Source organism: Pituophis catenifer, unplaced genomic scaffold, assembly GCF_029215685.1.
Source record: "Pituophis catenifer annectens isolate HBS135680 unplaced genomic scaffold, rPitCat1.0.hap2 SCAF_3, whole genome shotgun sequence".
Taxonomy (NCBI): Eukaryota; Metazoa; Chordata; class Lepidosauria; order Squamata; family Colubridae; genus Pituophis; species Pituophis catenifer.
In genome coordinates this window covers 178,418,292-178,434,540 of record NW_027256883.1, presented here as the reverse complement: position 1 = coordinate 178,434,540, position 16,249 = coordinate 178,418,292, and the positions used below count along the sequence as shown (strand labels likewise).

Sequence of the window (16,249 nt, the reverse complement as noted above, 5' to 3'; positions counted from 1 at the left end):
TGTAGTCAGGAACTTGCCTTAATAGTATCTTTACATTTTTGAAGTTCATCATCCACCATCTTTTTCTCTGTTATAATTTGTTCTTTCTCAAATAAAATTTTGTTCCACTCCATATTTAACTCTTTATTCTTTAGACTGTAAAAATAATAATACTAGAAACAATTATTTATATTTTCATATATATTTTTAAACTACTCTATAACATTATGTGATAAGATCTAACAAGCAGACCTAACGTATAAGACCAGCTAAGGAACTTTGATCCCATTAGCAATTTAATGGCACTTAACATAAAACCCACTACAAATACTTTATAAATTGACAAGCTTCATACTAAGACCACATCTATATGTACTATACTATGTATATATAGATGTTTACTATATGTACACATCTATATGTATTATATGTACTGAAATAAAATATTCATCAAATAATGCCATTTTAAAATTGTACGAGTAATAATAGTAGTAAATTTTATTATGGTCACTGACCAATTTAGAAACAAAAAGCATTCACATTCTGAGATTGCAAATAAAAACCCCGTAAAACTGATATTGCCAATGTATGGCATGCTTTACAAATCACAAAAAACAAAAACAACCGACCTTAGACATGTTCGGTGAAATAAAATCACAAATCAAACAGTAGCAATTTTAAGTAGAATGGATCTGGGTGATCTCAAAATATACCTAGGGAAGAAGCTAAGCTGCAACCAAGCACATTTATAATAAAAACAATGTAAAAAAATGTGAGTTAATATTTCAGGAAGTCCTCTTTATATATTAAAAGTAAAACAATTATAAAAGCCTTTCATAACTAATAGCATGCTAACCATATATTAATATAAATACATACATTTCTTTTTCAAGCTCTGCTTTCACTGTTGCAAGTTGTTGAAAACAATTTTGTTTATTTTCAAATTCATCAGACAATTGCATTTCCAAATCATGTCTTTCTTTCTACAGGTAACAATTAATGCATGAATGTATTTTTACAACATACCATTTACAATAATATCATTAGCATACTAAACAATATAACTTTTTTGGCATTTTCTGGTTTAAAAAATCCCATTGGTTAAAATGTGTTTGCCTTTATGACCACGTGCTTCATTTAACAACCATGTGGTTCACTTAGCAACTGCTAACAATCATCACAAAACCTGACATAAAATCAAGTTTGATCACATGGTGCCTCGACTTACAACCGAAATTCTAGTCACAGTTATGTGTTCTAACTGGTCGTATTACAAACATAAATGAAATAAGTCTTTAAACTGCCACAAATAGCCACTTACAGATAGTCCTCACTTAGCAACAACAACTCCCTGGCTAGGTGACAGTCATTAAGCAATACATCATATGACTGAAGTGAGCTAATGACTTCATTCTACTGTGGTTAAGTGATTCACTTGCAGTTGTTTAGTGAGTATTGTGTTATTGTGATTTTACTTCGGCCTTCACCATTTACTCTCCTTGTTGGAAGCTGGCTATGAAGTGCACAAATTGGGATAATGTGACTGAGGACACTGTAATTCTTAAATACCTGCCAATTGTGAAGTACCGACATATTGACCTCGTGATTATGGGGACACTGCAATGGTAGTAAGTATGAGAACTGGTCATAAAATTACTTTTTCATCACTGTTATAACTTCATATAGCAGGGCAGTCATTAAGCAAAGACTGCCTGAACATAAGTATTTTGTGTTTCCTAATAAAAACTTAAATGGTGGCCTGTCTGCAATTAATTTAGCTATTAAAGCTTTGGAGATAATATGTGTATCACTATCTGCTTCCAGATAGATGGTTCCTATATGAAATTGTGCAGTAATTTTTTTTTTCTGACAGAATAGAGTAGAGTAGAGTAGAGTAGAGTAGAGTAGAGTAGAGCAGAGCAGAGCAGAACAGAACAGAACAGAACAGAACAGAACAGAACAGAACAGAACAGAATAACAGAGTTGGAAGGAACCTTAGACGTCTTCTACTCCAACCCCCTGCTTAGGCAGGAAACCCTACACCACTTCAGACAAATGGTTATCTAATCTCTTCTTAAAACTTCCAGTGTTGAAGCATTTACAACTTCTGGAGGTAAGTTGTTCCACTGATTAATTGTTCTAACTGTCAGGAAATTCTTCTTTTTTAGTTCTAAGTTGCTTCTCTTGATTAGTTTCCACCCATTGCTTCTTGTTCTACCTTCAGGATAATCATATTATTATGAACAGTAAAAACAATTATTGGTCATATATGGGAGAATTGTACATTAAAAATCCTGCATACTTTGCAATTTCTAAAAACCTGACAATGACATGTAGCTGTTACATAAAAATAGTAAAGCACCACTCACTGAGTAAATGCAGATAGTCATAAAGAGACAAATGCATGCAGCTTCAACTTGATGCTTATCTGCTATTCAAGAGGTTGATGAAGGGTCAAGTATATGATTATTTTAAACAGGAAGATATTTTAAGCTATGTTTTTGTAATAATTATACTATATGTAAATATCAAAATCTATCAGAACTTACAATACCTCTCTTGTCTGAAGAGTGTCCGTTAACTCTCTTTCTCTTTCTTGTAATTTCTCAATGGTCTTTTCAAGAATTTGTTTTTCATGTAAAAATTCTTGGACTTGTACCTATTCAAAAATTAAAGTAAATTAAAAATTGGCACAATATGAATAAAGTTTCATTTTATTACTGTGACAACTATTCTATTTCTTTAGACATTGTAAGTCCTCCCTCCCAAGTCCTACTTTGCCGCCACATCATTGGGCGTGTGTATTCCTGAGAGAGATGAATGAAGAACCTTAAGAGAGTATGTGTCAGGTGCAAGGAACCAAGAACAGCACAATAAACTATTCAGCTTAATTTCTTTATTTCCGTTTGCTTGCCAGATTAAAACACATTCTGCATAACTCTCAGACATATCCTGTGAAGTTTAGGGAGGATCCCTCCTGGACCTCTTTCTGCATAACAAGGACTCAAGGCTGATTTGGCTCTTACCTCCTTGGGTAACAGAATAAGAGTTGGAAGGGACCTTGGAGGTTTCTAGTCCAACCCACTGCTCAAGCAGGAGACCCTATACATTCCAGACAAATGGCTGTCCAGTCTCTTTATAAAAGCCTCCAGTGGTAGAGCACCCACAACTTCTGAAGGCAAGCTACTCCACTGGTTAATTGTTCTGTTAGGAAATTTCTTAGTTCTAGGTTGCTTCTTTCCATCCATTGTCTTGCCTTCTGGTACTTTGGAAAATAGGTTGGCCCGCTCCTCTTTGTGGCAGCTCCTCGAATATTGGAACACTATCATCATGTCACCCCAGTCCTTTTCAATAGGATAGGATAGGATAGGATAGGATAGGATAGGATAGGATAGGATAGGATAGGATAGGATAGGATAGGATAGGATAGTATAGGATAGGAGAATTGGAAGGGACCTTGTAGGTCTTCTAGTCCAACCCCATGCTTAGGCAGAAAACCCTATACTATTTCAGACGAATGGTTATCTAATCTCACTAGCGTAGACATACCCAATTCCTGCAACCATTCTTTGTTTTAGCCTCCAGCCCCCTAATCACCTTTGTTGCTCTTTTCTGCACTGTTTCCAGAGTCTCAATATCTTTTTTATATCAAAACTAAATGCAGTATTCTCAGTGTGGTCTTACTAAGGCTTTATAAAGCAGTACAAATACTTCATATGATCTTGATTCTATCCCTCTGTTAATGCAACCTAGAATTACATTGGCTTTTTTGGCTGTTGCCGCATGCTGCTGGCTCATATTTAAGTAATTGTCCATTAGGACTCGAAGATCCCCGTCATAGTTACTAGCATTGAGCCAGGTTTCACCTAATCTGTACCTGTACATTTGATTTTTCTTGCCTAGGTGCAGTGGTGGATTGCTACCGGTTCTCCCCGGTTCAGGGGATCCGGTAGTGGTGATGGTGAATCGATAGCGAACTGGTTCACTGTGACTATCAACTGGGCCCTTCCACCCGCCCCTGCGCTGTACCTACCTATATTGGTTCATTTTTTGCCCAGCTGATAGGCGCGGCAGAGCAAATTGCCATGCCTCAGCTGTTCTGAAATTCAATGCGCTTGTGCAAAGGGCACGTTTGGTGCAAAGCGTGTGCACAAAGCAAACCGGTGGTAACACCGGTTGAAACCCACCACTGCCTAGATGTAAAATCTTACTTTTCTCTACATTGAATTTCATTTTGTTAGATAAGGTCCAGTGTTCAAGTGTCAATATCCATCTGGTCTACTAATTTAATTACTTCGTCAAAGAATGAAATAAGATTTGTTTGGCATGATCTGTTTTTGACAAGCCTGTGTTTGGTTTTTGTTGTCACTTTGCTTGCTTCTAGATGTTTGCAGATCTGTTGTTTATCTTTTCCAGGGTCTTCCCAGGTATTGATGTCAGGCTGATTGGTCTGTAGTTTCCTAGATCTGTTCCCCCCCACCTTTTTTTTTTTGAAGATGGGAACCACATCAGCTCTTTTCCAGTCCTCTGGTAATTCCCCGATGCTCCAGGATCTTTGAAAGATATAGTTTAATGGTCCCAAGATCACATCTGCCAACTTCTTCAGAAATCTGGGATCTAATCCATCAGGTCCCTGTGATTTGAACTCGCCTAGAATGGATGAGTAATTTTCTTGCTTATTTTAAATTGTATTCTTAGTCTGTCTTTTGCAGTTATGTTTTTGGAAGGTTGATCTGTTTTATCTTTTTATACGAAGACAGATACAAAGAATGAATTAAGGGGAAAAAACCTTTCCTCCTGCAACTCAGCACCAGATTCCATCATAGTATGCCAATATGTATGTAAACATGGCAGAGTCATCCAAGGTATAAAGATCATCCCAGCTACCCAGCTAAAGCAAAGAGATACCTGGGCAGTAGCAATATAAAATGCTGGAGGTAGAAATCACTTTAGTGATAACAAAGGCATCATTTCATACTGTGCAGGAGAAGGCAATGGTAAACCACTTCTGTATTTTACCAAGAAAACCTCATGGATAGAAAATACAAAATAATAAATGATATAATGCCACATGATGTGCCCCACAGGGAAGAATGCACTCAACCCAGTATATTACTTCATTGTTTTTAATTGTTTTAACTGTTTTATAGTTTTAGAATTATAACCTTCCCAAAATCATTTGGCTAAAATGGGCTGCTATAGAAATTAAATGAATAAATATACTATTGAGAAAGAGCTAAGGATCTTTTTGGAAAACTAAAATTGTTTACGATGTGGCTAGATTAAAGCTTTTGGGACGTCTAGCTGTTGATATTGCCCTCCAGGCAAGGAAATGTCAAAGAAGCAGATTATTAGCATATTACAGTGAGAACATAAAATTAAAAAACATGAACATGGGAAAGGTCTATAGCAGGGGTGTCAAACTCACATCGTCACGTAACATATTGTGACTTTTTTTCCCCTTCGATAAACCGGGCATGGGTGTGGCCAGCACATAACGCATCCAGCCCATGGCTTGCAAGTTTGACAGCCCTTCTCAATAGAGTGAAAAATAAAATCAAATATCTGCAAATTGACATCTTCAATATCAGTGAATTGAGATAAATTGGGAATAGACATTTTCAGTCAGAACATAACGTTGTTTACTCTCCAGGATATCAAAAACAAAGAAGGAATGCCATTGCTTTTATAATTATGAAGAGTACAGCAAGAACACTAGTTAGCTATAATACAAACAGTGATTGAACAATATTAGTTAGACTTCATGGATAACCCTTCAATATGATGATATTCAAAGTTTTGCTCCAATTACTGATGCAGAAGAGATTGATGAATTTATGGCCAAATTGAAACTGACAGAATGTGGAAGCATGCTTGTAGTGGAGATTGGAATATTCAAGTTGGAAATATTAAGGAGAAAAATGTCATTGAAATGTATGGTCTAAGGAACTGAAATAAAGGAGAGCAATTTCTTATTTTCTGCCAATCCAATAATCTTGAAATAACTCAAAAAAAAAATCATGTATGCCTCCATTTGTTTCTCAGCCCATTCTTCATTATCCAGATCCAGTAAGGCCTTCTGTTGTACAGATTAATGTAGCCTTGGGAGGGTATAGTTCTAGACAAACTGACCCTCCTACAGTCTATTCCACTGTAGGTATTGTTCTCAAACGTAACACAACTGAGGAAAAAACTATACCATCTGGGACAAGGAACTGCTAGCAATTAAAGCTGCCTTTGAAGCCTGGAGACATCTGCTAAAAGGGACCAAACATCAGTGAAACTCTGTACTTATCATTAGAACCTTGAACTTTTTCAGATTGCCAGGAAACTGAATCAAAGACAAATCTGGTTCTTTGTTCTTTTCTTGCTTTAACTTAAGACCTCTCCACAGGAAATCAGAATATGAATGCTCTTGAGACTGACTCCCAAACTGCCACTTTCATACTTCCAGAAAATGTAGATGCTACCAATGTTCCAATAAATCTACTGGAAGAATTAAAAGAACAGCAATGTCTAGACTAATATGCACAGGCTCATCAGAGGGAAATTGAAGAAACACACACTAAATCCCCACAACATTGGACATTGAACCAAAACCTCTTACTCTATCAAGGCTGATATTACATTCCCACTTAGCCTTTGCAGGATACGGCTCTGAGAGATGTGCCTTGATAGCCCACTGGTGGGGCACTCTGCATTTGATGAGTTGAGATTTTTGGTAATCATATCTCCAGAAGTAGGTGGAGCAATACGTCACTTCCTACCCTGTTTTCTGCCAATCCAAGGGTGTTCCAGGAAACCCAGATGGGGAATCTTTAGACACCAGAAAGGCTTTGGCAAGCCATGTACCTTAATTTCATCACTGAACTACCCTCTGTCAAAAAAGGCAACTACTACATTGGTGGGACTGGAAACTCTCACCATGATGTTTTATTTCATTCAAAGGAGATGGCAAGTCTCTTTCTAGATAAAGATATCTTGAGTCTTCGGAGAAAGGCAGCATACAAGTTGAATGAATGAATGAATGAATGAATGAATGAATGAATGAATAAATAAATAAATAAATAAATAACCCTTTCTACCTATATGGATTGCCTGAGCATCTAATTTCATTTCAGAACCCTTTAATATCAGCCCTTAATAGTTTGTGATTTTAAAAAATTGAATAGAAGTTTTTAAGTCATTATCCTTAATAAATGAAAGATGTAAGAATGTCAATTAGTGGAATCAAAAAATATTAGAAATCCCTTACTAAGACTGGTTCCAATTCTTCAATTTGCTTTTCTTTATCATTTTTCAGGTTGGTCATCATTTCTGCAATTAAGTCAAACATTAAGAATATAATGTAATATTTTCAATTATGAAATTACATGTAATTATTTTTTAATTTTTATTCATTCTTAGATAGATGTATAACCATTTGTTTCTTTTTGGTCAAGGACTATATCCAGACAAGTATAACGTGCTGAGGATCTCACATAAAAACTGGGTATATCCAAGACAAAATGTGAGGAGCAGGATCAAAACAAAAGGCTGGATGGCTGGATGTACAAATGGATACATAGATCTGAAACAGTAACAGAAATCTGAAGAGTCAGATATTTCCAAGAAACCCAAAATAAGTCAGAGCTTTCAAAAATCCTTAAGCAAATGGTACATTCTCCTACATTTTGTCATATTCTTCCTTTAAAATTTGAAAAAAAAAATGGATAGATGAATGTTTTCAGTGACTGCATTAACAGTCTAACTAACTAACATGCTCAGTCTAACTAACTAACTAACATGCTCAGAAAAAGGCTAAAAAGCAAAAATCAATAGAGAAGCTAGCAGGGAAGGTTGCAGGTTGCTGGGATAAATCTCCCCCACCCGTGCAGCTCGTCTGTGTCACTTGCACACCCTCCCCAAGTCTCTTGCACCCTTCTTCACACTATGCCCCTTGTGTACCCCCATACATTTATGCACTTTCCCTGACCCATGCCACACCTCTCACATAGCCCCTCACACTCTCCCCAACTCTTCCTCACACCCTTATATCATCCCTGCAGCTCCATGATCCTCCTCCACTCAACAGCAGTCGCTCACGTGCCTGTCTGAGACTTGCAACTTCCTGTCAGTTTTCCCACTCACTTTGACTGTGAGAAGTTGGCAGGAACTTGCCTAACAACTGTGGGATTTGGTTAATAACAATAACCAGGATTGCAGAGATTGCTGCTACTAAGCAAAGTGGTGTCACTTTACAACAATATCATTAGCAACAGAAAATCTGTTCCCAATTGTCATTGTGACTTGAAGTCTACCTGTGTGCCTCCCCTTATTTCATCTGCCTGTCCTACCAGATGCAGCAGAGGGGGCATGATACAGAATCTGTCCCATAGGTAGCTCTAGAAAGCAGGCCTTTTCTGTTGTAGTCTTTCACTGGTGGAATCTTATCCACCCTGAGATGAGGTTGACATTGTTGGAACTTCCGGAGGTCTCCCAAGACCCAGTTTTGCCAGCAGGCCTGGGGACCCCAAGAAATGGGTGAACTAATGAAATGACTCCATTATTTTTAAACTTTCCTTCATCTACTATTTTTTTAGTTTTTTTTATACTTTTAAAAGTATTTTAACGTATTTATTGTTTTTAGCTCTTATATGCTGCCCAGAATTATTTGTTTGTGAAAGGATTAGCTATATAAATTGATTTAATGAATAATAAATGCAGCATGACCATGATACAAGATGAACAATAAAATGATATATACAAAATTAACACAGTTACAATTTTAAGTAGTTCTAAAGAACAATACCTGTTTTCAGTCCTTCAACATACCTAGTTCAGTTGATTTATTTTGGAGTTCCAAAACTAATGCATCTGAAGCATCTCTCAATTCCTTTTGCCTATAAAAATAATTTTAAATGTTCAATGAATGGTTTAAGAAAAAATAATTATGTCTGAATGAATAACTTGAGTAGACATTATATAACCACTAAAAACTGATTGAATGGCAGAAATAAATAAATAAATAAGGCTATAAAGCTGAGATATAGCAGTGTTTAAGTGACCATTCCAATTCTATATTTAGCAAACTGTTTTTCCTATTACAATCTAGAGCAGGTAGTTCTAGAGTTATGACAAGTCCCTTAGCAACAGTTCAAAGTTACAACAGACTCCCCCCCCCAAAAAAAATGTACTTACGATCCAGTCCTGACGTTATAAACATTGCAGCATCCCTCCAGTCATTTGCATTTATGAATGACTACAGACTCTGCAGCATGCCCCTCCTGCCTATTTCTCCCCCATCCTGTCCTGCTGGGTCCCCTCCACCATATCATTGATCACTCACTTACCTTTTGAAGATCTCCAGAGTTCAGGATGCCAGGGTAGGAAAGGAGAACAGCCTTCTCCATTGCTAGGGTACGTGGCAAAAAAGCAGCCATCTTTTTCTGACATGCTGGAAAAATCTGTGTTTTTCTTTTGTCACTAGATACTAGCGTTCCATTCCACAGTAAAAGCAAATGGCAAGGGAAAAAAATATTTCCCGTCCTTCCTGTTTGTCTTTGGTCCCTTGCTAATGGTGGATGGAGGGAAAATATGGAAACAACCAGAAAACTCATCCTTTCCCTCCATCAACCATTAGCTGTGCATTTGTCAGTTTGTAGAGACCAGCGTCTAAGTGAAGCTCGTTCTAAAGATAAAGTTTTTGGGTAGCTTCCATGTTTTTCCTCCAACACCATTAGCTGCACTTCTGTTAGCTTCCAGAGTCAAATGTTTAAGGGAAGCTTATTTCTAAGGGAAGATATTTCTGGCTGCTTCCTTGTTTTCCCTCCAGCCACCATTAGCAAGGGAGCAAAGGCAAATGTCAAGGAAGGGGAGGATTTTTCTCCCTCCCCATTTGCTTTTGCTGTGGAATGGAAGGCTAGTGTTTAACAATAAAAAAAAAACAGAGGGTTTTTCTAGTGTCTCAGAAAAGGACAGCCATGTGGCCTAGCAATGGAACAATCCTGGGGTCTGGAGATCTTTGAAAGTTAAGTGAGCTATCAGTGATGGGGGCTAGCTCCAAGGATTGTGTGCAGAGATGCCCAAGCAGCTGTGAGAAGAGGAGCATGGAATATCTCAATGGGTGAGGGGAGGCCTTGGAACATCACAGGCAGTGGTTTTGTTCCTGCACTAGGCCCCTTGTGGTTTTCCCCACCCCTAAGGCATCTCATGCGTACTTAATAACACGTGCATTCATTTACCGAACGCATTGTGGCAATGCATTCATTTACCGAATGCATTGAGCGGGGGCTCATTCACTTATCATGATTCACTTAGCATCCTTTCATTTGCAAATATAATTGATAGGTTCCAATACATTCATAACTCAAAGATTATTTATTTATTTATTTATTTATTTATTTATTTATTTATTTATTTATTTCATCAAGCATGTATTAGATAACAGATATAAGTATAAACATGATTATGAATACATGAAATGGATATGAATAAAAGGCAACATTAGGACAGGGACAGTAGGCACTGGTGCACTTATGCACGCCCCTTAAAGACCTCTTAGGAATGGGGTGAGGTCGACAGTAGACAGTCTAAGATTTAAAGTTTTGGGGGTTTGGGGAAGAAACCACAGAATCAGGTTATTATCTATATCACACACACATATAAGCAAAATCTACACTATGATCAGTTTAGACCTTACTTTATTATTCATTTATTAAAGAAATGTATGACTGCCAGCTCACATAGGTAACTCCATGTACTTACATTAAAAACCACAACATAAAAACTATAAACCCTACTCTTACACCCCATGGTAGCAGCAAAACAATCAGATCATTCAGTTGATCAACTCCATCTCCATTCAGGGGGCCCAGGCCTCCTGAAAAATACTACATGTTCTGGACTTTTTGGAAACATAAAAAGCAACAAGGGCCACTTATATCTCCAGGAGAGGATGCTGCATAGGGAAGGGACCATTTGGGGCATTTGTGAGATTTTGTAATCTCACTATGATTCATTGTATGAGGAATTTGGAAAATCTGTGCCCTGAGGACCTGAATACAAACTGGTAGGACCTCTTTTACTACATGCTATAAAAGAGCTTAAGAGTTAGAGATCACAGGAGAGTATTTTATATACCCAATTGGATTTAGCTATTAAAGCAGACTTAAGTTTGTAATATTCATTTTGATGGGGTGGGATGATCTATTCTAGATCATCCAAGATCAATGCAGAATAGAGGTCACATTCTGGATATGATTTTGTCAGAGCAATGGCAATGTGATCTGGTGAAAGATCTGTCATTATCCCACATCATGGATGCACTGGTGGCTGTAAGATTTTTCAATGCCCCCTCTCACACAGGGAAGCAATCCTATTTGAATGGCTCACACCCCTCAGTGACAAATGGACCTGCTCATGTTTCAGAAGGAGCTAAAGAATATCCCAGGGGTTCTGCTGCATGGCCCTGTGGAGGCTTTGGCCGTAACCTGTAATCACAAAGTGACTGTGACTGCAGACCAAGGGTGTAAAACTATAGTTTTAAAATCATAAACTGTGTAGTTTTAATGTTTCAAAATTTTAATTACCTTTTATTTGATAACTTACAAGCCATGCAGACTTGTAGGGTATGTCAAATTTTTCAACTTTCAATTTCCAAACATTGGGAGTGCTCAAAGGTTGGGACATGTCTTGGGGATTGTAACGATATTTTGGTTACTTTAATATAATTTAGATGTGCTTGGTAAGTAACTACATAAATGTGATAACTTTTTAACATTTTGTTTGTTTCATTTAATAGTTTCAGCTGTCTTTCTCTTTTTGTTAAATATTATTTTGTCTGAGAGTGTTGATTCTGCTGGCCTCGTTTCCTGTGAAGGTGATAACCGATCTGTAATGGCGTCTAAAAAAAGAACAAGACTGGGAACATTCACTTATATGAGCAACCTAATTGGGACTGGAAGAGATTTGTTGCGGTCTGAACTCCCAACACTGCGAGAAATTCTCGGATATGGCCTACTGTTAAGAGAACAAAGTAGTGATGATGCTACCGTTTCCCCCAAAATAAGACATCCCCTGATAATAAGCCCAATCGGGCTTTTGAGCACATGGCAGTAAGGTCTAGCGCTTATTTCAAGGTTCAAAACAATATAAGACAGCGTCTTATTTTCGGGGAAACACAGTAGAAACTACCCAGCAGCCAGTCTTACAAAAAACATATATCCAAAGTGCTTGAAAAGTGGAAACAAGTGAACAGTTGTTCTCCTGCTTTTATCAACAGTCTCAATAGTCCCAGCCTTGGAGGAGAGGTTATAAGCATCTCTTATTAATGTAGTCTTTGATGACTTTTCTTTCCTGCTGAGAAAGAGTTTCCAGCTAACAGAAACTGGTCTCTGCTGGACAGTGAATTGAGTCAGCCAGAAAGTGTAGAAAGGTGGTACTGTATGTACAGGCCTATTAAGGATAATTCAACAGGCTCCTTCTCTTTAGGGTTGTCTTAGTTAACCTTTGATATCTGCCATCTCCCTTGATCTTCTCCAACCTCCATAATTGCTCCTTTATCAAGCAGTCTTTATGCCCAGCAGATGAAGTCTGAAATCAGTCATACTTTGCTGCTGTGTCCTATTCACAAGGAGGTTGATGTTTTCCCTTTGTCACAACTATCTTTTAAAATTTACACAGAAAACCATTTTACCTATTTTCTTCTTTCAATAGCATCTCCTTCAAATTAGAAACTTCAATCTGGAACCCATCAGTATCCGATGCATGCAGAACTCTAGTTTCTTCAAATTCTCTTATAATCAATTCCTTTTGTTCAGTGACTTCTGCTAATGTTTTTACTGTAATTTGTAATTCAGTTTCTAAATTCTTACAAGTATTCTAAAGAGAATAAAAAAATATTTTTCCAACTTATATGTAGTGATATGATTTTATAATTAAGATTCTACTAAATGGAAATATTCATAATAATTTAAACTGTATTCTGAATTTCATTTATATTCAGTATTATTGGACTTAAACTATTGTGAAGTCCTACCTTTGTATCTTCCAAAGAATGTATAGTATTTTCCAGTTCTGCCAAAAAAATTTGTTGTTTGCTTTCTGCTGTTTTTATTATCTCATCTTGTTGTTCTGAATTTTAAATATAAAATATTTTCAGGAAAGTTTACAGACACAGAATTATACTATCTATCATGTATACAGAAAATGTACATTTTTAATTATCGTAAATAAGCAATATTAGTCAACATATTCACCAATCATATTAACCAAATCTATCCCTCACTGATCTCTGCCTAAACCTTCCTTAAATACCAACTACAGCTTGTCTAATCTACCCATTTTTAAAAACTTTTTTTAAAAAGTTATATTTTTAACTGTTTTGATCAGTGGTAAGCACATGACAAAGTTCAGCCTGTAGCTTCTTGTTGCTTCTTTGGCAAAATATTTTTAGATTTAAAGCATTCTTCAAACAAAGGACATATGTAGTCTAGGACATTGCTGCTTGGGCAGAGGAGGGGGGAGGGGGATGGGGAGGGGGAAGAGAAAGATATATTTTATCATAATATATTGTTATGTTGCAAAGAAAGTTTGTGATCTGTAGGTAGCAACAAAAGTGAGAAAAGTAATTAAAAATAGAGGTTGATAAAGCAACTGAAGTAACTTTTAGAAGCTGAGTTATATTCCTGAATATAAGCAGGAATATAACTTAAAATAAGTGAGGCAGAGTTTATAATTGTAACAGAAAAGAGATTCAAAGAGCACAAGTTCTATGCATTTGTGCCAGGGAACTAAGTAACTTCAGATTAATCTTTTAGAACTATATTAAAGACAAAGGGAACATACAGAATAAATCTTTAATTCTTTCTCTACCCCTTACTGCCCCCTTGTGGACAGTGGATCATGAATGCTGAAGAGTCAACACCATTAGATTTAGTTGTCAATGACAATTGCTTTTCTTACTCTACCCAACTGATTATCCCAAGCTAATGGAGAAGATAAAATTGGAGGAGTATCAACAAAAAGAAAAAAACCAGGAAAACCAAGTAGAGTGAAAAAAATAAAGCAAAATATTATATACTTTTCTTTAGTTTACTTTGTCACTGCACCTCGTACAACAAAATTAAATGCCATCTTCAGTACACATTATAATTATAAAAATAAAACACAAACACACATATTATAACCCTTTTTGATTCTGTGCCTATTTCAAACTGCCTTTTACTTTCTTATAATTAATAAATATAATTCTGTATTTTTGCAGATGTCCAATACATATTGTTTTACACTGTGGTTGAAATCCACTAAGTATTTTAGAAGTGGAAAGAGTCTAATGAATTAATTATACACACACACAAATACAAACTAATAGAGAGCGAGGAAGAGGAGGAGGGCATGAAAGATGAAAAAAGATACAAAGTGGCTTCTCATCTATACAATAGTTATTAAATGTGGGAATCTAATGAATTCAAGAATTTATTTTTGAACTTTGGGAAGCATATATGTAGCTCTGCAGAAAAGTAGGTTTAAAAACAAGCATTGTTTTAAGCTCATAGGAGCTTAAAAAACAAGTGAGGAAAATATACCATATTTTTCAGAGTATAAGACGCACCTTAGTTTTTGGGGAGGAAATTCTGCCTACCAGGTATTCATCTGGCTAGCGTCCTTAGCCTGGTCAGCTTCAGTACATTAGTTCGCTCACTGGTTTTGAAGTTGGAGCTGGTTGGGACTAAAAAGCAGCTTCAAAAGCACAGCTGATCATCGAAGGGAGCTCCAATGACTAAAGCAGGCGAAGCATGGAAGGGGTAAGAGAAGGCAACAGCTGTTCTGGATAGCCATTTTGGGCTCAAAACTCATCGTTTTCGGGCTGCAATTGGCGGTGATGTGCTTTGGCGATCCCTGCAGCCTTGAAGGGCTCTCAAACGGAGCGTTTGGAGGCTGAAAATGCGATCATGGAGACCAAAAATACAAGCCATTGTCGATGGTAATCTTTGCAGCTAGGAAGATGACACGCAGAGGCCAAAGGGTGGGGGTGGGCGGGGTCACATTCGGAGTATAAGATGCACCCAAATTTTCAGCCTCTTTTAGGAGGGAAAAAAGTATGTCTTATACTCCAAAGAATACGGTACTTTTTAAAAAAGCATCTGCCGATCAGGCAACTCAGCTTGGATCGTCAGGCATTTTTTTAAAAAAAGCCTCTGCTGATCAGGCAACTCACCTTGGATCGTCAGAGGCATTTAAAAGAAAAAGAATCTTTTCTTTTAAATGCCTCTGACGATCCAAGCTGAGTTGCCTGATCGTCAGAGGCTTTTTAAAAAAGCATCTGCCAATCAGGCAACTCAGCTTGGATCGTCAGAGGCATTTAAAAGAAAAAAAGGATTTTTTCTTTTAAATGCCTCTGACGATCCAAGCTGGGACCATCAGAGCCTTTTTAAAGCATTTTTTTACAACCTCTGGTGAAAAAATGGTTTTAAAAGTTAAAAAAAAATTTTGGGTCACGCCCACCGTCACATTACCCCCACACCAAGCCACGCCCACAGAACCGGTAGTAACAAATTTTAGATTTCACCACTGTGAAGCACCTACAACTTCTGAAGGGAAGCTGTTCCACTGGTTAATTGTTCTCACTGTTAGGAAGTTTCTCCTTAATTTCAGGTTCCTTCTTTCCTTGATTAGTTTCCATCCAATTTCTTGTCCTACCCTCTGGTCCTTTGGAAAATAAGTTGACCCCCTCCTCATTATGGCAACCTCTCGAATGCTAGAATACTGCTATCATGTTTCCTCCCCCCACCCCCACCCCCAGTTCTTCTTTTCTCTAGATTAGCCAAAACTAAGTCCTGCAACTGTTCTTCATAAATTTGTCTCCAGGCCTTTAGTCATCTTAATTGCTCGTTTGCACTTTTTCCAGTCTCAACATCTTTTCTGTAATGTGACCAAAACTGGATGCAGTATTCCAAGTGTGGCCTTACTAAGGCTTTATAAAGTGGTACTAATACTTCACAATTTTGATTCTATGCCTGTTTATACAATCATGGATTGTATTAGCTTTTGTGGCTGCTGTCGCACAGTGCTGGCTCATATTTAAGTGATCATCGACTAGGACTCCAAGCTCCCTCTCACAGTTACTGTTTTTAAACCAGGTTTCGCCAATCTGTTCTTGTACCTTACTTTTCTCCAAATTAAATTGCATTTTGTTGGATAGGGCCCATTGTTTGTCTGTCAAGATACTCTGCCTTAATTATGTGTCTGTCTTTCCTTTTTTTGTACTTTTCCTTTTTGTCTTTTAGAT

At 37.2% G+C, this 16,249-nt stretch overlaps 1 protein-coding gene across 1 annotated transcript in view; it reads right to left on the bottom strand.

Moving 5' to 3' along the window:
* The window catches only part of SYCP1 (synaptonemal complex protein 1), a 61,130-nt gene that overhangs the window by 27,725 nt on the left and 17,156 nt on the right, over positions 1-16,249 (bottom strand). Inside the window, exons 12-18 of the mRNA XM_070939866.1 lie at positions 12,998-13,092; positions 12,656-12,840; positions 8,794-8,861; positions 7,235-7,296; positions 2,534-2,638; positions 859-962; positions 18-135 (exon numbers count right to left, since the gene is read on the bottom strand). Coding sequence (XP_070795967.1) covers positions 18-135; positions 859-962; positions 2,534-2,638; positions 7,235-7,296; positions 8,794-8,861; positions 12,656-12,840; positions 12,998-13,092 — 737 coding nt within the window. The remainder of the gene's footprint in view (positions 1-17; positions 136-858; positions 963-2,533; positions 2,639-7,234; positions 7,297-8,793; positions 8,862-12,655; positions 12,841-12,997; positions 13,093-16,249) is intronic.